The sequence below is a fragment of the Agelaius tricolor genome, unplaced genomic scaffold (genome assembly GCF_023055355.1).
Source record: "Agelaius tricolor isolate 1412-34295 unplaced genomic scaffold, bAgeTri1.0.p SCAF_1, whole genome shotgun sequence".
Taxonomy (NCBI): domain Eukaryota; kingdom Metazoa; phylum Chordata; class Aves; order Passeriformes; family Icteridae; genus Agelaius; species Agelaius tricolor.
The window spans coordinates 18,168,976-18,192,266 of record NW_027269261.1 but is presented as its reverse complement, the minus strand read 5'-3'; the positions used below and the strand labels follow the sequence as shown (position 1 = coordinate 18,192,266).

Genomic DNA, 23,291 nt, shown 5'->3' with positions numbered 1-23,291 from the left:
ACCTCACTTAATTGCTCAATACCACAGTGTTTCATAACTTGCTTGTATTGCTGCCCTCTGCTCCCTCTACAGGTATTCTGTCTGTTGGAGATGTGCTGCATCAACATTATCATCTCCGAGGATACATGTCAGTCTGTCATGTTGGAATTCATCTAAAGCCTTCTCAAAGTCAGCAGAGAAACACAGAGAGAAATCCATTTGTACCAATGTGTAACGTCTGAGGCTTAGGATTGCTTACTTCCTCCTGTCTCCAGAACATAACTGATAACAGGCTGACTGCTATCCCTTTTTCTCAGACTGTTGCTCTTATGTTCCTTCAAGAATTTAAAAGATTTTAAGTGCCTAGTTTATCAGATAGATAGCTCAGCGTCAATCACTGTTCATAGCATTAGGAATTGTTATGGAAGAATGTAGATCTGTGAAGCTTTCCTTCAAACTGTCCTGCACATAGCTGGTAACAAAGTTTCAACTATTTTGTTTTGAACTATTACAAGGCTATGGCACTTCATCTCTAATACCTCCCTCTTCTCTTATACCCTTTACTTTCTAGGTTCTAAGTTAGAATTATCAGCCCCTCTCTATGAGTGTCTATCCCCAGGCTTATAAGAAGAAAAATTTTAAAGCTCTGTTCTGTATTCTTACCTGTCTTTCCAGAGTATTTTTTTCCTCTGCGGCATATTTTGTTGGTTTGGATTTTCATCTGGCTAACCCTTTTTTATTCTCCAGAAATCTCCTGGTGCCCAAGTAAGGGGGTTGGGTTCCCTTGCACTTCTGGCTTTGTCATAAAATTTCTTAATTCTTTCCTTCTCCTACCTTTATTCCACAGTTTCCATAATTTTCATAACCCTGTCAGTATCTTTATGGTTGCTTAGCTTTGTATCTTTTCATTTACCCTCACAATGAGGTGGTTTTACATTCCAAAATTCAGAAATACCTTCAGGTTTTTTCTGTGTTTTTACTCTCTTCTGTTTAATGAATCTCCCCTTTGAAGTCTATTACTCATGTTTGTTTCTTTTTAATTTCAAATCTACCTACAAAAATTGAAATTTTCTGTTTTACATTCTTTCAAATTTAACCTCCGCTAGAGAATCTGGTGGTCCCACAAAGAGAATGAAGTTTTGATATTGCAATATATTTGATTTCTTGCAAGACCAGCTTTTCTGTTCAGCTGGGATGATGCTGAAACAAGACATTCTAGATAACAGGAACATGTTTATTATTTGCAAATTGAATAAACCTGTTTTCCCTTTTACTCTTAAATACAAAGCTGGGAATTGCCAATGACACTATCCATACAGCTGCTTAACTTTCTGGCACTGCAATCAAATTCTCCCAGCCCTTCCTCTCTTTCTCTGCTTGCCACTCCAACACCCAGTTCTTTATAACAACTCTTCTGGAAGATTTCCAGAGGGCATAAAAAATTAAAATACAGACTCCAGATGGCAAGGAATTTAATCATAGGCAGATCATGTTCCCAAAGTACTTATGGCCAAGGGGGGTTTTTTTCAGTTTGGTTTGGGGTTTCTTGGGTTTGGGTTTTTTTTGGGGGTTTTTTTGGTTTGTTTTTTTTTTTTTGGTTGTTTTTGTTTTTGTTTTTTGTTTGGTTGGGGTTTTTTTGTTTGTTTGGTTTTGGTTTTTTTGGTTTTCTTTTTCTTTTTGTGGGTTTTTTTGGTTTTTTTCTTTTTGTTTTTTTTCTTTTTTTTCCCCCCTCAAAATACTGTGTAGTATCTTAATTCACTTAAAAGCATCATATAATAAAGATTTCCTGGTTTTAAATGTTTCATTTCTCAGAGTTCCATACAGGTATGTTTTCAATGTTTGTTCTCCTCTGATGTTTTTGGAAGCTGTTTGATTTATTTTACAATTAATATTTATACCCCATGTGGTATTCTTCACTCATTAATTCTGTACCCATATTTTGCAAACCAGATTTAGAGAAGGGAATCACTAACCAGTTTCTACAGATGGATAATTAACCCCAAACTAGTAATTTAAAAATCATATTAAAAAACCCAAAGCCCATTTTCCTTCAGTTTTCTTGGAAGTGTCTCTTGAGTTTCAGTACAGAAGAAGGTTTAAAAAGTTTCTGCATAATTGTGGAATTCCACTAGAAAAAAAGGAAATTAAGAAAGTTAAAGAATAAGAAAATTCAGTGTGAAGATGATTCATTTGATCCTCTAAATGACTGCAAAATTTTCTAGAACTGCTAAAATAACACTGTTTTCTTCACTGACCTTCTCTGATATCGCTCAACCATTTCAGCTGAAGCCGCCCAAATGATTCAGCTTGAGGCTGACACTCAAAAGTCAATCCAAATGTTTTAAATCTGGCAAAGGTACCAGCATTTAAGAAAAGGATCTCATATCAGTAGACACTTGGCAATCTGAGCTAGAGGCATCCTTTTTTGCCAGAGCCATAACCAGTGCCTCGGCCAGATGCAAACAGCTGTTTCTGAGCAGTGGCTGCTCAGCTCTGCACTGTTAGCTGCACTTCAGTGCCAGGTGACACAGTCTCATGCTCTGCTCTGACTAGAGCAGCACTGATTACACTTATCAGAAAAAAAAACTTCCTTCACTAACAGCAAAAATGAATGTCTCACCCAAGCTGGTGGGAGCTCTGTGCTCACCAATATTGAGGGTAAAGCTAAGAATCATTAGAAAGCCTGATGTGCAATAGGAGCTGCATGGTCTCTGGTGTGATCTTCTGTTTAAATAGAGCTACAAACCCTTCTTTCAGAATTTATTTGCCCTAACAAAGAAGAAAAAATTCACCAGATTGATGCATAGTATTTTTGTGACTACACACAAATTTAGGAAATCCCTTCTGTGGAGGCTTCAATAAGAACATACCTCTAAATGAGGAAGCTGTAAGTAGCATTGTTTATAGGAAAATAAAAGTTCTCAAATGGTTTGCTGTAGCTTCCTAGCAGTCATCTGTTTTTAATCATTACCATATTAAAATACTGAGCAGGAAATGTCATTACAATACATTTTAAATTGAATATGGAAAGAAATAAATTGAATTAATTCGTTATTTGCAGATTTCCTCAGTGAAAAATACTGCTCGGCGAGATTACACTGCACACATAAAAGGAACACTGAAAAATTAGCTTGACCCTGGAATGCAAGGTGGAGAATAAAAAAATATCCAGGAAAGGAATTTTGTTCACTAACTAAGAGTAGTGGGTTGTAACAAGATTCCTGGAGACTGGCACTCCTTGCATAAATCTCTTGAACAAGCACTTTCAAACAAGGGCATCTCGAGTTGATTTACCCTGTCTGGATTCATTTTGGATCACTGCACACCTGCTGAAGCAGCCCTACAGCAGAGTTCACAAGGGGAGCTGTCAGGAGTGACCTTTCAGTGCTGCTGGAAGCTCTCTTCTCCCCCAAAGCTGAGCAGAACCAGCTCTTGCAAGTGTTTTGCTCCCGATTTGGTCTCCTGTAGTTCACTGAATGAATGCACTGATGGGATGCCCACATGAAACGACCATGGGAAGTTTTGGCATTTAAAGAGTGCAGTAAGAAAGTGATTCAAAGGGAGGCTGAATCGAAATCAGAACTCAGGAGGCCTCCCCAATGACCTTGGCACACACCGATCCCTCCATCACAGATCATTGTAGCGGAGAGGGGATTATAATTTTTGACACGTAACTTAAAATATAGAACTGTCAGGGCAGGAGTTCCTGCCTCATGTTTTAAATCATCAAGAAAAAGACCTCTCTATGATTTCATCATACAAACAAGAAACAATGAGCACATGAGTTTTCTTGGGTATTTTGATAGCAGCTGGGATGCTCACCTGTGTTAAGTGACAATAAGACACAATTTTTCCTGCTTCACATACTTGAGTTTCATGCTCTTATCTTTCTAACTGAAGAACAGTAATTTTTCTCAAATCAGTTATATTGTTTGGATTAAGCCTAACAGGGCCCTTCTGATTTTTTAATGTGTTTTCCATGCTATAAACAACAACAAACAAACCTTCCAAAAATGGCTTACATACAGCTGATTGAGGATTAATCTTTCATGGTAAGCTAAATAAACAAAAAAAAAAAATCATCTTGTTTTGTCATTCCAAAATTGTAAAGGCATTTTTGAATTTTGGAACTTGAATTGTCAGCTAAAAATAAGGACAATTAAATTATTTTTGTGCAGTTTGTCACTTTGTTGATGCTTTTGGCAAATTTTTGCACTTCCAGAATGCTTAGCATTTAGTTCAGTGACATAAGCATCACGTATGAATTCCTATAATTGCTTTTAGCTAATTTCTACATATAGAGAGCTTCCTTACAGGCTTGAAATAGAACAAAAATGTGGGTTTTTTAAGGGAATGAAATGCAGAGGATGTATCTGGACTCTCAAGACTTCCTAGGATGTTTCATTCACGATGTGAAGATGGAGGAGGGTAGTTTATGCAGTTTTGGCAATGTATGGAACAATCCATCCAGTATCGCTGTTTTAAATGTCTGGGTTGCAAAGATAAACACACTACAACACCCTCCATCCCAACTCTAGTCACAGAGCCTTTTGGCTCGGTAGGATCTAGCTGCTTCACAATGAATGGTTTTTATGCTCCTCATCAATAAACTAGCTCAGTTGTTTTTCAGTTGTCAATCCTTCTTTAAGTAGGGGAGACAGTTAATACCCAAGTGTGCAGCACCGTGTGGCGCTGAGTAATGACTGCAGCTGGCACAGCCCAAACCAAGGGTTTCTGTGGGGTATTTTTTAGCTGATCATGGAAATCTATCCATATGTGTAGGAGCTTTGACCATCTGCACAGGAAGGTGAGTTATGTAACTTCCTCAGTGTTTTAATCAGAAAGGCAGCAGAGAGTTTTCATTTTAAAGGCAAAGCAATCATTAGGAGCTTTCCCTCTTGCACTGGGACACTGTGAGAGCAAACACTACTTAGGAACACCACGAGCTGAGGGTGCAGTGAAGCACAGCAGGAACACATCAGAACCCACACAGGCTCTGCACAGCCAGTGGGAATATCACTGAGAATGGAACGGTGGCTACAGTTAAAACCACAGAGAGCATGCAGGTCTTGCAAACCAGAAAGAGAAACAAACAGTAAGGCATTTACCTTCCACATCAAGGCACTTAGGTGGGCTATCTGACCAGATAAGGTTATACATGCACTCAAGGATCTCTGCCCCTTCTAGTTTATATCCAGGAAAGCACTGATAATACACCACTGTTCCTATGGGGAAGGAGGCCTCAAACTCAGAAACGTTAATGTAACTATGAGGAAGAACCAATGGCCTCAGGCAACCTGCAAATTAAGAAGAGGGAGGTTTCTTTTATTATCAAGTGCTTATCTCAGTCATCTTCACACATCTCAGTTACCGTTTTTAAATTGAGGAGTGTGATTTTTCATCCTCTCCACTATGAATGGCATGTCTGCATGATCTCCCTCAGACAGATCTGCCTCATTATCCTGTTTCAAACTCTTTTGTTGTTTAGCCCACATGCTTTGCTAGCGTGGGCTTCACTCCCAACAAATCCAGGAAAGGTTTTCCAAAACTGGCAGTATTTTGTTTAACAAACATTTACCATTTCAGCAGATGGCAATCTCTTTTTGAGGTAGAATCTTTAATAAATAAAGATTTTCATTTATATAAATGGTGAGTTTTATTCCTCCTCCTAAAAAATGACAGGTATGTAAACCCTCTTACATATTAAAACCGCTTCTGTGACAAAGTGTACGCAACTGTAAAAGATTTGCAGGCAGAATTCATGACTTTGAAATTCTAGTCTGAGAAAGTCTAAAGGGACATGACTTCCTAGGAGCAGTCCCATGATAAACATTGAGCAAGGTCTTAGACTAGGTTATCAAAAATTTAAGGTATCTGTTATCATCATAAATTGTAAATGTAGTCAGAATCAGAGACTATGTTCCAGTGCTACTTCTGGAATTACTCCTGAGGGATTTGTATCATGGCTGGTACTGAGCAGTGACAGTTAAATGGTCACCAACCAAAATTTGGGGCAACAAAGAGCAGTGAATTTAACAGATGGCATGTCTTTATAACATGTCATTCCTCATGACCCTAGAAATTACCCTCTGGGTAATGCTTGATACTGTTTAATTTTTTAATTTGCAATAATGTGGAGAAAAGATAACTAGTAATCATGGAATGACAATTAGTATTTTAGAATTATGTGACTAATGGAAGATGCATTATGGCTGTCCATAAATGAGTCTGTCACCACTACTAGGAATTTGTGAAGGATGTTCATAGGACTCCCATAATTTTAAGCTAGAGGGGGGAAACAAAAATCAGTCTGAGAACTGCTTGTAAGGTACTGGCATTTAAAACAAAAAGCCTAAGCAGCATTTCAAGCAGCCATTTCCTTGCAACAGTCTTTTGAGGGAGAGGAACAAACCCAAAAGAAAATAAAAGAAAAAGCTTGAAAGCTTTTTGCAGCATGCGGTACCACCAGAGCAACGATTTCAATAGCTGTTGAAGCAGGTGGTCATGTCCCTCTCAAATAAAGCTTCAGGCATCCTATCTGCTGGCTGCTGCTTCTACCCTGATCTAGAATGCCCCACACACACCACACTACTTCCTGCAAACTGAGCAGCACATCGAGCAGGACGACATAAGCAGCCCCCAGTGGGACAGAAAGAGCACAGACTGCCCAAGCAAGACCAAGCTTACTCTTCTCTGAGCTGTATCAGGGAAAATTTGGTCCTGCTTGCTCAGAATTTTAATGCTTTTTATGTTCCTGGTCATGCAGGACAGAGATTTATTTGAATTTGTATGACAGCCAAGCATTTGTGAAAATTCCTAGGTCTCCAAACACTGCTTGAAAAACTCAATTTTGACATTATTTTGCTAAGTAACATCATTCCAGACCAGTAATTAATATTATTATCTCATGGCAAAAATAGAGGTTAGATTCTTATATAGTCCACAATCCTTCCCCACTGTTGTGGCAGGGAAAAAAGGCATCTTAGTGTCATAAGACTCCCCTGCCTTCTGTAATGAAAGGGCCATAGAAATGTAACTAACAGCCTACCTAGAGCAAGAAGACAAGTGATTTTGATCTTACCAGTGCCTGACATGTCAAAAAGAAAATTCTGGAATTCTGCAGTAACTTTATGGAATTTGGCAAAATATGGCAGGGTCTTGAATCTGAATTGCCTATTCTCTGCCTACCTGGTAATCACAGCACATGGGTCTTGTGAAATTGATTTCTTAACTTTTATTAGCACTGCTTATATTTTGAAAAGAAGATAATATTGACTATTAAGTAGGAGTAATTGATTGTGTTTCACAGTATAAACACAGCAACAGAAGTAACAAGCCAAGGGGTATTTGGGGTACTGCTACTAACTCAGTAAATATTACCTGTCAAAAAGTTTGCCCCTGGATCTTTGGCAAATACAGCATCTGCAAATCAATCTTTTAAGCATTCATCTCTCCCTGCTGCAAAATTTTTAATCGACCTAAGTTAGATGTGAGGTGCACCCCTACAGAAAGGGGCTTTACACTTCATACTGCCACACGTGATGCTATTGCTGATAAGACACCCCAAAACTGGCACCTGCTTTGCTATGGTTTTGCAAAATCTCCCCTGTGTGGATCTACAATGCTGAGCTAGCCTGGTAATATGTCTAAGTTTCTGCCCCAGTGGAGGGCAGGATCTTGGGTGACAGTCTGATGTGCTCCTGCTCCTGAGAAGTGTCCCAGCTCCTCTGCCTGCCTGCCCTGACTCTGCAAATTGGTGTGACAGTGTAATTAAGTGCCTACAGAGAAGTGATATCTCTATGAGAGGACAGATGGCTTTGAGGAAAGTTGGGACTAACCCAGTCTGCTCCTCAGTTAAAATCTCTTGCTGCTGTTCAGTGGGCCAAGCTTGTTACCAAGATGTGACTTGGTTAAAACAGAGTCAGTGGTACTCAGATATGCATATTAGAAATATGAAGGGAAAGGGAGCCCAGAGTTACTGAATTTCCATTCACTAAAGCTGGCTTACCCCCAGCCATTTCTCACAGTCTAAGTTGAGCTGGGATCCCATGCTGTTGATATTTCTAGGTCTACGGCTAATGGCTTTTCTGGCCAAAATCATCCCTGTGCACACCCTGAATTTTCAGTCAATACATAAAGGTTTAATGGACTGTGAATCTAATCAACAGCTCTGCTGAAAACTCTGACAGGAGAACAGGTTCCAGTTTCTCTCCTCTACTCTTGCCTTCTACACGAGGTAAAGGAACATAAAGTGCAGTTAGAAGCTTAAATATTTCCACAAATTAATTGGTGAAAAAATGCAAGACACCCATCAGAACTTCTGACTGATTATCTTGATTGTTTTTTACTTTTTGATGCAGTGTATCTGTGTCAGATTTGAGATTTGCAAACAAAAAAGCAGTATTTAAAGTGGTATTATAAGCATGGGAATGTTCAGGAAGTGACATCTTTCCTGCAGAGAGCAAAGGGGAAGAGAAATCAAAAAATCTTAGCAGCAGCACTACTCAAACACTGCACTGTGGAGCTCATCAGATCACTTACATTCTTACAACTGTAGGAAAAAATATTAGCAAACTATGACAAGATGTATGAGCTATAAAACAGGACGTGCTGGAGTACTAAACCTTGACATATGGGTAGATTATCCCATGTTCCATCATCTTGGCATATGGAAACCATGTTGTCTAAGTCAGGGTAACGGATCTGGAATCCTTCATGACAGCTGATTATTAACTTATCGCCAGTCCTGTATGTCTTGTTATGAACCTCTGCATCTTCAACATGTGGAACAAGGCAATCTGTGACTTCATGAGAAAAAGAAACAGTAACTTAATTAAAAAAACATAGCTAACTGTTTAGTAATCAAGCTCTTAAAAAGAAGTAAGCATTTAATATAAGTGCTCTGCTTAAACTGTTTGGAAAATACATGCATTTCAGTAAAAGGGCCTTTTTCCTAGTGAACCATCATTTTACCAAGTCTATAGCACGGTAAGAGAAGCTGAGGTGCTACAATAATGGATCGTTCCCCCAGCCTTTTAAAAACTAACAAAATTAGGAGCCTTTAGGAAGGCTGTGGTTGATTTTGGCCCTCCATTCATCATGTGTGCAATTACACCCCAAAGTCTGACTATCCCAAGGTTCCATGCAAAGGCAGACTCTGACAGCACTAAGGACAGGATGAAAGAAAAGATAAAATACAGATATGGCATGAGGAACACAGAAAAGCTGCAGTTTTAGCAGACAGATGAAAATCAGGTACATTTACAAGGGTTTATCCAGCTCCATTCCAGAGTTTATTATGAGAACGCCTTCACTTTAATTTCCTTGATTATGTTTTAAACCAGATAGTTTTGTGTGGCTGCATTCATATGGCTTTAGAGGACATGATTTTTAGGGTCCTAAGCAGCATCTCAAGTGCTTGTAAAATACTCTCAAGAAGGGACTGCAAACCTGAAGCGATATACAGGTATGGGCCCTAGTGCCTGTCTGTGACACATGCATCAGACAGTCACAGATTTCACCCTAGGTACTAGTGCCAAAGACACCAAAATACAGAATGAATATCAGAACACTTAAAAATGTACAAAGTGGAAAGAGGAAGCAGGGGGAAAATCCCCTAGTAATACTGAATAATTGAGAAAAAAGCCATGAGGGTCTGAGGGAATAATCTGGGTGACTCAAAGTTCATCCTCATCACAAAGGCAAAGTGAGATGAAATGAGATGAAACAGAAGACAGGGAAAGATTAAATATTGGGAGAAAATTTTTGTTTGTCTGCCAGCAGTCAATCCATGACAGAGATGGTAATAAAAGTTTCCAGGCATCAAAACCCAAGAAGTATTTCAAACACAAGAAAGACAGAAAAATATTATAAGCCTGTGTTACTCTGTTTTATACCCCCAACACCTCTAATGAGAGACAATTATAATAATTTAGGAATACTGTATTTATTAAGGAAAAAAATCCCTTGAGACTTGCATAGAAGAGAAAGTTTCTGCCATTTTCATGGGTAATTCTTGCTAAAGAGGAAGAGGCAAAGCTAAATTTGTATTTAGCACCTAATTGTTAGTATGCACTAAGCAAAGTGATAGTGACAGCTTGTTTGTTTCAAAGCACAAGAAGAAGGAAGATAAACTGTCATTTAGCAGAGGACTCACAAACTACTAAGAGCAAATGTATTTCATAATGTTTTTATTTAGTTAGGCAAACTGAGATTCCATCACTAAATTTTACTAACCTGAAGGAGGACAGTGTTCCTCCCCCAAAGTACAAAAATACTTTGTACCTTCCCATCACAGGGATGTTTCTAAAATACATTGTACTTAGCTAGTTTTTTTGTATGGGGCCTGAGCACATTATTAGTTAACAATTCTTCCATTTCTCTTATTACTTTTTAGCTTCTTGGAAGCTGCTGTAGGTGCCTCCTGCTGCTGGTAGCAGGAAGGGCTGGCAGCCTGCCAGGCAGGGTGAGAAAGTGCAGCAAGAAGTTTTCTTGGAATTTATTTATTTATAAATGCACAAGTCTGGGAGGATCCATGCCCTAACTGGAGGTTGTAAAATACACTGGCGAGGGTACACACATTACTTTCAAAGATGGAACCGTTTTCTCTCTCACTATAAAGTTAATCAGCAGAGAAGACAGCAGAGGATGCCTCAGAAGAAATGCCTTGTGCTAAGCCATAAATGCTGTCATGAAGAGGCTGTCCTGGGCACCCCACAAGGATGGGATGAAATAGATGGAGTACCTGCTTGGCAACCACGCAGTAGGAGACTGGAGATGGATGCCAGAAGATAACGTCAGTGAACAGCTCCCTCTCTTTCTGACATTAAGACATTAAATAAATGTCTTTCTGTTGCTATACAAATAAAGATGGTGTGTGTACACACAGCACAGTAAAACATGAGATTTCCCTTTCAAAGTGGGGGAAATGGATTCTGTAACAATGATCTATCACAGCAACTCCATTCCTATTATTCCAAGGAACAGCTGTAGATGAGATCACTTTAATAGAGTAGATGTTGGCAGAGAACGGAGATAAGTTGCTCACTGCACTGTCCTCCACCTGCCACACCCTGGCTGACTTTGATAACAGGCTTATTACAAGCCCCAGCTAAACACCAGACCAATAGACCACAATATTACAGCTCTTTTTCCTGATGCCTTGCAAGCAAATGTTTTCCCATTGGCTGAATTCACATTTAGCCCTTAGGCATAAACTGCAGTAGCCACCTCTCCACAAACAACTGGATTAGCTGGCACAAATTCTGCTTGGAAAAGCTAGAAGGAAGTGACTGGATTTTAAAATGTCCTGTCCTGAAAAATAAACTACTTTATTCTAAGTCCTTCTCAGCAAATCTGTGGAAGCTGCTAAACCACTTAAGGGAATATACAGTCTTTAACCAGCATCGAGCAGCAAAGGCTATGACTTACACTCCTTTCTGGCAGTTTTACATCATCTGCTTAAATCTGCTGTGTGAGTATTAAAATGGGCCAGACAAAAGGACAGATTTCTTATCTTGCAGGGGCAGAAAGAGGTGGGGTAGAGCCAGCAGGCTCAACAGCCTGACAGGCACAAGAGCTCGCCTTGCCCTAACTTTCATGAAGATTTGTACGTTAGGAACTCTTGGCTTTAGCAAACCAAGTGTGTCCCCCATCACAGAAGATTGGTCTGAAGAATAAAATTTGTTAAACAATATAGTTAGAGTGTTTTGCTCAGGTGCAAACCATGCAGAACCTCTCAGAACTGTTCCTTCCACCCCATGGGAAAGAAAGATCACCCTACCTCCTCCCAAGAGCACTTGGACCACAATAGCAACTGAGAAGGAAGGTGTGACCTAGACAGCATGGAGATAGCCACACCATCCATGGGTACCAGCTGGCCTGGGATGGCTTGTATCTATTGCAGGTGAGCCCTTACCATCCAAAAATTATCCCTGGTCCATGCTAACCCAAGAAGATGCTTGTAGGATTTACTTGGGAATACTGCCCTGATGGATGCTGGTCCAAACCACATCAAGGACCTTTACAACACTGTAAGAGTGTGTACAATTGAAGAACTGCCCAATCCCTGCTCTGGCACTGTTTTGTTTGCTACCTGTATGTAAATTCAAATGCAGAGGTCTGGTGCTCCTGTGTATCTTACTGTTGACAAATTTCTGAATTGGCCTTGACTACATCAAGTCACACCACTGTCAGGCTGGAACAGAAAGAAACAGGGAGGAAGGATGAAAGGAATATCATGAAGAATTGGTTTGATGCAGGGACAGCTCATCTACATTCTGTTCTCTTCAAAGTAAGCATTTAAGAGCAATATTGTCCCTTGTTTTTTTTACTAATGTTAAATCGATAGTACTGTGTTATTAGGATTGTTCTGTGGATGGCAAACACAGTGTTTTAGTGCATATTAAATAACCATTTCTTTCTATTGTCTTTGCTGGTATTTCAACAATGCAGAGAGATTTCACCTAAGATCTGTGGCCATTGAGCTGTGGCCTGGTTACAAATGTCACAGAGTGCTCATAATCAGGGTTAAGAATCAGCAAACACTGGGCAAGACAGATAAGAGATGGAAAAATAAAAATACTTCCGTCATCTCATAGACTCAGGGACAAAGGCAAAGCAAATGGAGGGCTAAATGTCCTACAGGAAAGCTGTAGCCAAACCATGTACTAGTCTTCTACTTTCAATACAGGTTTATCATCCGTGTCAGTGGGAGAATGAGGCACTGAGAACATCTCCAAGGTGTTTGCCTGCAGAAGCACAGGGAGAGGAGGACACAGCTCTTTGCTTTGTTGCCATCTTCATGCAGACTGTAAATTTAGATTCAATCTCACAGGAAAGAGCTAGCATTTGTTCCAAGTAGGGCAACAGGCTCAGCAGCCACATTATCACAGTGGGAGAAAATTAGATTAAAGTGTGAACAACATGACATACTGCTCTTAAACAGTAAATACAAAATTCCTACCTCAGAGGTTTGGTATTTATGTGCATAACTGTATTAGAGCTGATGAAAGGTACAGTCACACCATGCTGTAGATCAACATAAGAACGTAACTCTAAGCATACAGATTTTTGACAGGGCATTTATTGGGCACCAAGTCATGCAACTTCATTCTCGTCCTCACACTTAGAATCTCCCGCCTCTTAACAAGACATGACAGATATAAAATAAAATCAAATCAATTGGGTGAAGAGCTCTAGGCAAACATATTAGATCTAAAATCAATTACATTCTGAAACAGGTTGCTTTGCTTCCTTTGGTAAATAGCAATCCATTTGTGATTAGAAATTGTGCTAGTAAACACATAACAACAATTAAATGTACATAACATATAGACATAAAATTATCTTTCTCTGAATCGAAACTCCTGTAAATGAACTCCAAAGTACAGTGTTTTCAGTGTTCAAGCTCAGCTGGCACTGAGCTTGACTGACATTTAAATATGCTGGGATGAGAGGCGTGTAGAGCATACCATAGCCCATGGAGCAGCCAGCCCCCGCCATAAATGGTAAGTGCAGCATAAAGTTTATTTCACCTTGTGATAGGTAACGATGCATGGGAAAACATCAACTTCTCCCTTCTCCAGCAGTTGCTAGAAATTTCAAATTTCTTTCTATATATCATTAAAGAACTTCTGCAATGAAAACTTTTATGTATGTCATTAGACAGCTGAGAATCACAAACCCTGTTGTAATTCTCTCTTAACTCATATCCAGATGTGCCATGTTCCTACACTGTCCGCCTCTCTACCATGGCCTCTCTCAATATTCTGCTCCCAGTGTGCAAAAGGATCAGTCTAAAAATCACTTAAGCCAGTGCCTAGGCCTCATGGACTGCCACTGAGCCTTTGCTTAGTATTTCTTCTGAATCAGTGCTGCTATTGTGCAATGGAAAGAAGAATTAATGCTGTAATCTAATACCTGAGGTATTATAATAATGTTAATCAGGGAAGTACTTAAGCACTTGATTCACTAAATCCTAAATCAGGGTCCTAATCTTTGGTCCAAGTAATAAGAAGCATTTTTGCATCTGCCTATTTTGAGCAAAGAACTTTTACAAGACTAATCACATAATTACAGTTATGCTCCAGCTTAAGTGCTTTGCTTGATCAGAGCATTGGCTAGCAATCTTTTTTAAGTGTTCTGTGCTGGAAAGTAATTATTATCTCTAAAGCAACTGTTGCCACATCATCCATCATATTCTCATCTTCCAATTTCTTTCTTTTTTGAAAAACACCTGGTTCGAGTGTTGATCACACTGACATTAGTGGCAGTTCTGTTGCTGATGGCATTGTGATCAGAAACTTCCTCCACAGATTTCCACTGGGATGGAGGGAAGAGGTTTGAATATTTAATAAAGAACATTAATGCTTGTTTTAACAACTGCAGTGGATGATACAGGCAACATTTCAAAGATGCACATCAACCTTCCTAGCTTCCTGCTGTGCTTAAGGAAACAGAATTTCCAAGCATTAAAGCTTTTTCTGGTAGTTCCAATAGCCAATTTAGACATAGGCTGCTGTCACGCTATATGTATTTTTTCTTAAATAACCATGAGATGAGAGACAAGGTCATTTATGAAAAGTGGCCTCACAGAAGAGGGCACGATTTTCATACGTAGTTATTTTTAAAGGCATCAGGTTATTTCTTTGAAGCTGACCCATGTGGCCATATGATGAGGTGCTGTTGGCACCCCTTTGCCTTTATTTCTAGACATCAGCTGTCACCTGATGAGACAGCTCACAACTGCGTCCCTCATGGCTCTGTAGCCCATGGCCTCAGACTTGTCCAGGAGAACATATTTAACCAAAATTTCTCCTGCCAACAGGCCAGCTGCCTGAAAGCCCATGCACTCCTTACCAGCTGCCTCTGGCTACTCTCTCCATTATCTCATGCATCACTTTCACACTGGCCACTGTTTAGGGTTGTTCCCTTCACATGCACCTCCTGAGTGTGGTCTTCCCAGGCTGTGCTTGTCCCTGTCATGTCACATCCCTGTCCTGGCACAGGATTCTCACACCTACCCCCCAGGATCACAAACAAGTACCTGCAGATTTTATAAAGGCTAAGTGATACATGATCCTTTGCAGTAAGTTGTTTGTGAGCCACATAAATCTTCAACTACCTCTGAATAAAGTCCATGTATTTATTTTAAATGGTGAAAGGTAATCTGAAGTAGAATTTATCTTGCTCCAACATGAAGACAATGAGGCAATGACTAATGTCTTCAGTGGAGAAGTCACAACACTAAAATGTAAACACTTTATTTAACCAACACTTTTCATGTCTGTTGACTTTAATAGCTCTGTTGACCAAAAATAAATCAACAACAAGGACAGGTTATATCTTTAATATACTTGGTGAAATAAGTAATTTGTGCTGCTTGGGTGTACTTTGGCCAAAATTTACATTTATAAAATTCAAATCAATCCTGCCTCTAAGACCTAGAAGAAGAAAGCAATGAAACATCCTAAGTATTTAAAACCAAATACAATTTCAAATATACAGTAAAAATAAATTGGTTATGCCATAATTGTCTGAATTACCTCAGAGTAAACTTCTACCCTGGCTTTAAACTTTTGCAGTCTCTGTGTATTTGATTTTGCTACTTGACTCATGCATACATCACCAAATACTATTATTTAAAATTCCTAATTAGCAGGAGCAGTAGCATTGGAAATTGATTGTATTTTTCTAGTAAAATATTGCAGAAAGGAATATTAAATGGGCAGCTTTAATAAATAGTTACAGTGAATTTACAATGGAGGTTGTTTTTCCTCTCTGCATCTATTTGTAGCTAGTTAAAAAGGGAGGTTAAATTCTATTTTCACATTTCTTTATGTTCCTTTCAATATACACAGCTTCTCGTGGTACAAATTTAACTGACAAAGGAGGATTATGGATGGAAAATTAAAGTGTGTATCCAACAAGACATAGTGAAATGGACTCCAGCCTGTTGTGTTTTGTCCAGAGATAGACAGACATGGTACATGGACAAGTGAGAAGAACTGATGTGGCGAACAGCTTGAAGAAAACTAACTTACCTTCTTGTAGGCACACAGGTTTATCACTGGGTTTCCAGCTCAGGGAGCCATTAAAGTGTCTCACACAAAGTTTTTTGGAAGTACCATTGAGCCTATATCCTTCTTGGCAATGGAACCGGACCACCACACTTTCAAAGAAAACACCTGCACTGGGCATCTTGTAGCCATGTTCAGGAGCCCCAGGATCAGCACATGCTTGTAGGTCATCAAACCCTGTGTCAGACAAAGATACAATCCAGCTGTGCTCATTTACTTCTCATGCTTTTTCTATCTTTATCCATTATCTTCACAAGGACCTTGTACCTTCCATATTGACCACTAGCAACCCTGCTTGGGTACCAGGGTACTCCAGGGTTGGAGACGACCCACCCCCAGCTGAAATGCTCAGGTGACAGAAGTACTCCTGTCTTTTCATGCAGCAAGTAGCTGCATGAAGCAAAAGTCAACAACATTCCTTGGTAGCTGCCCTGGATAAAAATAAAGCACTTGACCCAGCCTACCAGTGGGGATTGCTCAGTAATGTGTCTGTAATTACTTCTGGGGACTATGGGAATTTGGAGGCCTCATGCAGTCACTGGTAAGAATAATAATGTGTCAGAACCAGAGAGGAAGAGGAAATAAGGAGGCATGAAACTTAACTGCCATCCAAAGACACAGTAATTGAAATAGGAGAATTGCTAAGTACAGTGAGATTTCAAGATGGGAGAGAGATCTGCCACAGGGGAAAGGGACACTGTGACGTTAGATGAATGTGACCCTCTTATCTCTTTGGCTTGGTGGCCCTACCACACTTTCCACACACTGTCATGGGAGTGCTGTTTTACTCCATTGACACCAGAAGGGAATTTGTAAAGTCCTTTACCTCTACAAAATTAACTGTAAAATAACAAACTAAACCCCAACAGTTGCAATCAATAAATGTGACTGTTTATCACTTTCTCAAACTCATTTCAATGCCATTTGCATAAGTGGAAGCTTTTTTTACTGCAAAGCAGTAAAGGTTTAGTGCAGCAGTGAACAAGGGCTGCATACAGAAAGAGCAAATAGCTTTGGAACAGGAACAGCAGGGGGGCAATTAATGCTGACAGGAGGGATGCCTGGAAAATGTGAAAATCATTGGATGGTAATTTTAATGTTTTGATTTTAAAAGAATTGTATCAGACATCCTCAGCTACTTCCTGCATAATAAGAATCAGATGCCTCCACGGTGCAGTCAGAGAGAAGGAAGATATTACAGTAAAGGACTTTTTGAAATAAATCTCCATTTCCCGAAGCTAAATCATTCCCTCTGCGAAGGGCTCATTGTGACGCTGTGGCAGCCAAATGGAGAGCACTAAAAGTGATGAAGGGCTCTTGCATTTGAGCACTGAATGTCTCTGCTCAGTCCCCTAGCTGACAGCTGCTAGTGAAGAAGCAGGAGGCCTACATCAAGCCACTTGTGTCCTATGTCCCGTCACCTGTTCCTGTGAGCAGAGACAGGACACACTGTGGAGTCACCAGGGTGGATTGCACATTCCTGGATTTCTAGATCCTGTGCTGAACTCCCCAACTAGGCTACAATTCCCAGGAGGTGATGTGATGGACAGAACCCAGCCCAAATTCCATGACCAACAGCCACCCTGCACCCCTCTGCAGTGCTCCAACACCCATGGATCTCCCTCTCCACTTCCCCAGCATCCCCTCTCCTGCCTGAAACAGCACAAGAGCAGCAAAGCAGCTGCTCTTGAGCAGCTTCACTCCTCCTCCAGTGCAGTTCATCCTGGGAATTGAAGCATCAGTGCAGCGACCAAGTAAAACACATCCCTGAATTCCACCCACGCCTGCTCATCTGCCTCAGCTCAAGTCCTCCAGTGTAAATCACCCCAGACTCTGTCATTTGCCAATGGGATGAACAAGGAGAAGCACAGTCATTATGATCATGGAATTACACGCTGTAGGCAATACTTATTAACAGAGAAAGGCTGTCCATTTTTACTGGAGATTAAAAAGAAGCTTCTTATGCTCCAGACAGCAAGCTCACGTCCTTTAATAATGTCAGTGAAGATCTTAATTATTTCTCATTAAACCAAGGGATAACATGACATTTAGATCAATTTTGTTACTTCAGTAATCTCGGAATTTGCAGTCAGGTGAGGAATACTGTAACTCACCTTGAGATATATGTCCTTTCTCACTAGCTGCATCAGGGAAAAGTACACTGCTGCCTACTACTTTGCCTCTGCAACAACACAGGAAAAGGAAAGGTGCTGAGGTCACACACAATTTGCCTGGTAAAAAAAATGAGCCAAGCTCATTTCTCAGTTTTCATAAAGTCAAATATGCAAACTTAGAGATTTTTATGCTTGTCAGCACAAAACCAAACATGGAAGGCAAGAATGTTTTCTTCCCTAGAGCAGGCTAATTCTGTGACCCTACTGCCACTTTTCTGGTGACCCTTCACAAGCAAAGATTTCTATTCTTCCTTGGAATCCTTTTGCAGTGTGTGGGTCTCTCAGGTTCTTTTTGTTGAGTGCGGTTAGCAAGCAGACAAATCTATCCCCAAGGGGAGTTCCCAAGTAGAAACTGGAACACGAATGGGAAAATTGAATTATGCACCCTCTGGTTTCTACAGAGCCAGTAGCCAGCTGTTACTCAGTTACTGCATAAGAGATGACACACGGACTCAGCAGAGGATCGCCACCTCCTGGCTTGTTCCTGAAAGACGGGAGGAAGGAAAAAGTCTCAGGGAAGAGCCAATTAGACAGATGGCACACACAATACAGTAGCATCTCATGGTAAAGCCATGAAGGCAAAGCAAATAAATCCCTAAGCCCATCTTAGCTCCATAGATAGGAACAGTAGATGTGGCTCAAATCAAAGTCCTGCTGGAAACAGTGGAAGGCACCTGGATGTCAAGCTTCAATATGAAAGTGTAGATGATCCAGGCGCAAAGCAGAGAAGGTAGGGCTGTGCTGGGGCTGGGAAGAAGGAGGTATGAGGAAGGTATGGGAAGGCTGCCCCTGTGCTGAGGATCTCCCAGCACACAACAGGCACTGCAGGTGTTCCAAAGGGGCAATTGCCACCATCCAGAGAATCCAGGAACTGCTCTGATTTTCACCAGGCCTGCTCCTCTCTTGCACAAGAGCTGTGGTGAAGTTTCAACAGCTTATTTAGCAGACAACTAAGTCCATCAGTCTTTTCCAATTTAAGTATAAACTTTCTGGTACAGTATGCAAGAACAATAATGCTCAAACATCCCTGAGAATTGCCATCTTCCATTTCTTCCTAATAATAGCAGAATTAGACCCTTTACATAATAATCCTATCCATACAATCCCATCTAGTTAAGCTCCACCCTATCAAAAAATTTTAAATATATGTCTTCAATGAGATACAGATACAGCTTGGTAATTTTTTTTTCTCACAATCTTTTTTTTCTTTTCTTTTTCCAAACTATGCATTTAAGAGCAGCTACTCCCAAGTTGTGACACAGTAACTTTCTAACGGTAGGAGTAATCCTACATTTTAGATGAGATGCTATAGCCATCTTATGCTCTAATCCCTTTAGAACCTGATGAAAAAAGCCAAAAGTCTTCTCAGCCAGAGCCATCATATAGGTCTTTGGAAGAGAAAGCCAATCTTTTGGCTATAATAAAAAGCTGCTATCCATCAGGTAAAAGATATATCAGATAAGATAGAAAGTAACTCAGAACTACAATGGATTCTTTCTTGACAAACCCTTCAATGAGTCTTTGGGGAAAAGAAGATTACTGGGCTTTTTCTCATGGTTAAAAGGAGGGAAGGGGAAATCATCATCACTACCTACTAGTAAAAATTATACAACACACTTCTTAAATAAAGAATTAAACTTTCATGTTGCCTATATAGTAAAAATTTAGTAAGGCCAGCAGCCATCATAATCAATACTACATCATTAGCAGCAACTTTATGGAATGCTATTGCATGGCTTTAAATCCCTAAAGTAAACACTACACAATTACTGCTGGAACTGACTATTTCAGTAATCAAAATAGGTTAATATTTGGTCCAAGTCGCAGACTTTCTGTATAACAGTACCTTTAAGGGATATTGTGTAAAATATCATGGACAATAATGTCTTCTTGGCAAGGTTAATGAGCACATAAGGTCATCATCATCAACAAAGCATGCAGTTGATACAGAATATATTTTGGGTTTGGTATTTACCAATTTACCACATTTCTACTCTTGGACCAACCAGAAAATAGCAATGCTCTTGATTTGGATAACCCTCAAGCAGATTATATGGTGCTTACTTTACCTAAATTTCTTGGTATTGTCAGTCAGGTAAAATAATGTAAAATTAATGAGAAGACTGAAAAATAGCAACGTCCTCCTTGGGGTATAAAATGAACCATTGTAAATAACTTGATCAAATTGCTCCTAGAATTCTGCATTGTACATTCTCAAACTTAAAATTATTCATCTCATCCCCAATGAAAAGCCTGAAAAGTTGGAATCCAGGGGAACATTACATATGTGTGATGACAAGAAATTGTGACAGCCACAACTGAGCTTCAGACATGCTTAAAAAAAGGCAGGAGGAAGAGCCCCTCAGTTCAACCCATAAATCTATTTTTCTCTGTTTCTTTTTCTCAGTTTCGTGTTTTGTTTTCCTTGTTTCACCTCTTCTCTCACCTCTGTATCTTACAGCTCCTTGTAAATTCATGGTGCTGGCAAGGTGATTTCTAATCTAGATTTGATGGACTTCTTTGCCTCTAAAGCTGCTATAAAACATTTCACTTACACACTGATGATCCATGTGAGCTCAGAACTGGCTTCGCTCATTCTTAAACAGAGGCATCACTCTCGTTCCATTTTGTTATATACACCCAGTGAATGAAAAGTGACGTATAATGTGCAATAATATTCCAGACAGAGAGTATTTTCAGTGTTTGTCTTCAGCAGGATGGAGAATGGGCTTCTTGTACACCAACACCTGCATTTGGGTTCACTAAATCTGTCTCAACTAGAAGCAGGGGGAAGCAGAGGCTTCACAGACTCTGGCAGGACCAGACTGCCTGCACACACATTTTAGGACTCTGTAAACACTGCAGGAGCAGGTTATCTTAGGCCAGCTCTCAGTAAAAAGCCATTCTGGGACTAAAACAGAAGAGCCACAAGTGCAAACATGCCAAGGGCTTGCTTGTCTTGTACAAAGGAAAAGTTGTTTTCATCCCTTCAGGAGTTTCTGCCCTGTTTCTGTGAAAGCCATGCAGTCACAGCACTGTGTGCTTCTGGCTGTTTATGCTTCCTTGCTGCTGCTGATGTTAATTGAACTATCCATGTACCCTAGGAACAAGAAAAGGATGGATGTGCTTCGATTAGCATCTAGACTTGGAAGTGAAATTTAATTATAAAGCTATGATTTCATTAGTGAAATGCCTGCTAAAATCTAAACTCTCCTTAATCCCTGAAAGGTCAGTAATGCTTAAGCTTCCCTGAGACTTCAGCAGCTTTGCAAAGCCCTGCCCTGTTCAGGATGTGAATCACAGCCTCCCTTGCTACCCCTGCAGAACACGCTCCCAGCTCCCAGCATGGCTCCGTATCCCTCCTCACTGGGCTAAGCCTTACCCAGGGCAGACTAACAAGCCACTGGAAGAGACAGAGAAGCTCAGATCACTTTGTAGGAGAAACAGAACAGCAAAAAAGACCTCCAAGTACAGGTATTTTGCTTAAGTCACAAGCTGATCTATCAAATCAAGAACACCATTAAGCTACTTACAACACAACATCCTTCTTATAACACACGAGCATCATAGCAGAAAAAAAGAAAATCAGTGTGTAATGCAGCTCCTGAGCACCAAATTGACCCATCTGCAGTAAAAAATGAACATGCAAGCCCTGCATGAAGGGCAGCAGACTCCAAGAGAGGCAATTGGTCATTCAAAAGGCTGAAAGGTTCACTCATTTGCAGTTCTTCATTTTTCTATCTTTCATCTTCTCCCACAACCCCGGCCTCCCACCTGTGTTCTCCATCCTCCTTCACCACAACCCACTGTCAGCCAACACCCGACCTGCCCTTGCACTCTCCTAGAAGACCACTGTGATCCCAAATCTTGCCCACCACTATGCCCACCACCTCTCTCTCTCCTCTTCTCAATGGGGCCTTGGAAAGGAACAGACAAAGATGCTCGTAAGGGCAATGATCAGTTCAACCTTAAAATCCCTACTCAAGTATGACAAGTCCCTGGGCATTTTTGTGCTAAAACAAACTGATATCTCCCTAGAAAGCCCAAGAATTGTTGCTCCCTCCAGAGAGGGTACAGGGAATGGAATGTGAGGAGCCACAAGCAGGACAAAATGGATCTTCTAGGAGCCACCCAGGAACTGCTTCTGCCTGGGAATATCACCAGGGAGAAAGAAGCACAAGCTGGAGTGTCAGCAGGGCAGGTTCATAGGCCCTGCATAGATGACTGCAGATGTAATAACAGCATCTTTCTTTCAGGGGTCATGCCACCAATTAGCTACTCCAATTACCATTCAACACTCACAGCTGACAGCACATTCCAGCTGGTGCCTGACCAGTGTCAGGCAGCAGGGAACAAGCTGAATTTCCTACCCATAGAAACCCTCACCAGTTTGAATTTTGGATGTGAACCTTGATGCAGGATTCTTTTATTGCCTGGACATTAGGCTAATACACACGGAAAAAACATTTAAAATTGCTGGAAAAAGAAGGTGGTTCAGAATACAATCAGCAAAGCACTTCAGTAAACCCACAGCAAACTAAAAAAAAAGCATTTGTTTCTTTTGGAAAAAGAGTTTCTTCTAATTAATATGTTGAACAGCACAGGCTTATCCCTTTAATCACAACTTCTCACACTTAATATAGTTGTGCTATCTTTGTAAATAAGCCATTTCATTTATAATGCAAGAAGCACTTGTTGGATTACAAAAGCCTGGGAGTAACAAGTCTGACTGCATAATTTATGAACCCTTATGAAATGTCATACGCTGCTCTGTGATCCTCTGAACTTGCCATCACTTAAATGAAAAACAAGAGGCAGAAAGCAAATGTACTGCTGGTTCTGCTGACAGAGCTCACATCTTCTGTGTTTTTGTTACAGAAAGTTACCATGGCTATTGTGGGATATGATTCAGGGTGAATAAAAAAACCCATTTACCACATAATAAATCCCACAACCTTCTCCCAGCTCCTAAACTCTTAAACTGGATATTTATTTTTCCAACAAAGCCATTGAAAATTATTAAACTGGTACTCTGAGGCCTAGATTGGGGTGAGCTCAA

The 23,291-nt window shown here is 40.3% G+C and overlaps 1 protein-coding gene across 10 annotated transcripts in view; it reads right to left on the bottom strand.

Annotated features, from left to right (window-relative positions):
• The window catches only part of SUSD4 (sushi domain containing 4), a 73,968-nt gene that overhangs the window by 13,170 nt on the left and 37,507 nt on the right, over positions 1-23,291 (bottom strand). For 6 of the 10 annotated variants that reach the window (XM_071425329.1, XM_071425280.1, XM_071425289.1 and 3 more), the window contains 3 exons: positions 16,023-16,235; positions 8,604-8,783; positions 5,088-5,276 (listed from right to left, as the gene is read on the bottom strand). In XM_071425329.1, the coding sequence (XP_071281430.1) occupies positions 5,088-5,276; positions 8,604-8,783; positions 16,023-16,235 (582 nt within the window). Of the gene's footprint in view, positions 1-5,087; positions 5,277-8,603; positions 8,784-16,022; positions 16,236-18,617; positions 18,634-23,291 lie in introns of those variants that run through there. The other 4 variants (XM_071425300.1, XM_071425344.1, XM_071425361.1 and 1 more) reach the window with 3 other exon arrangements.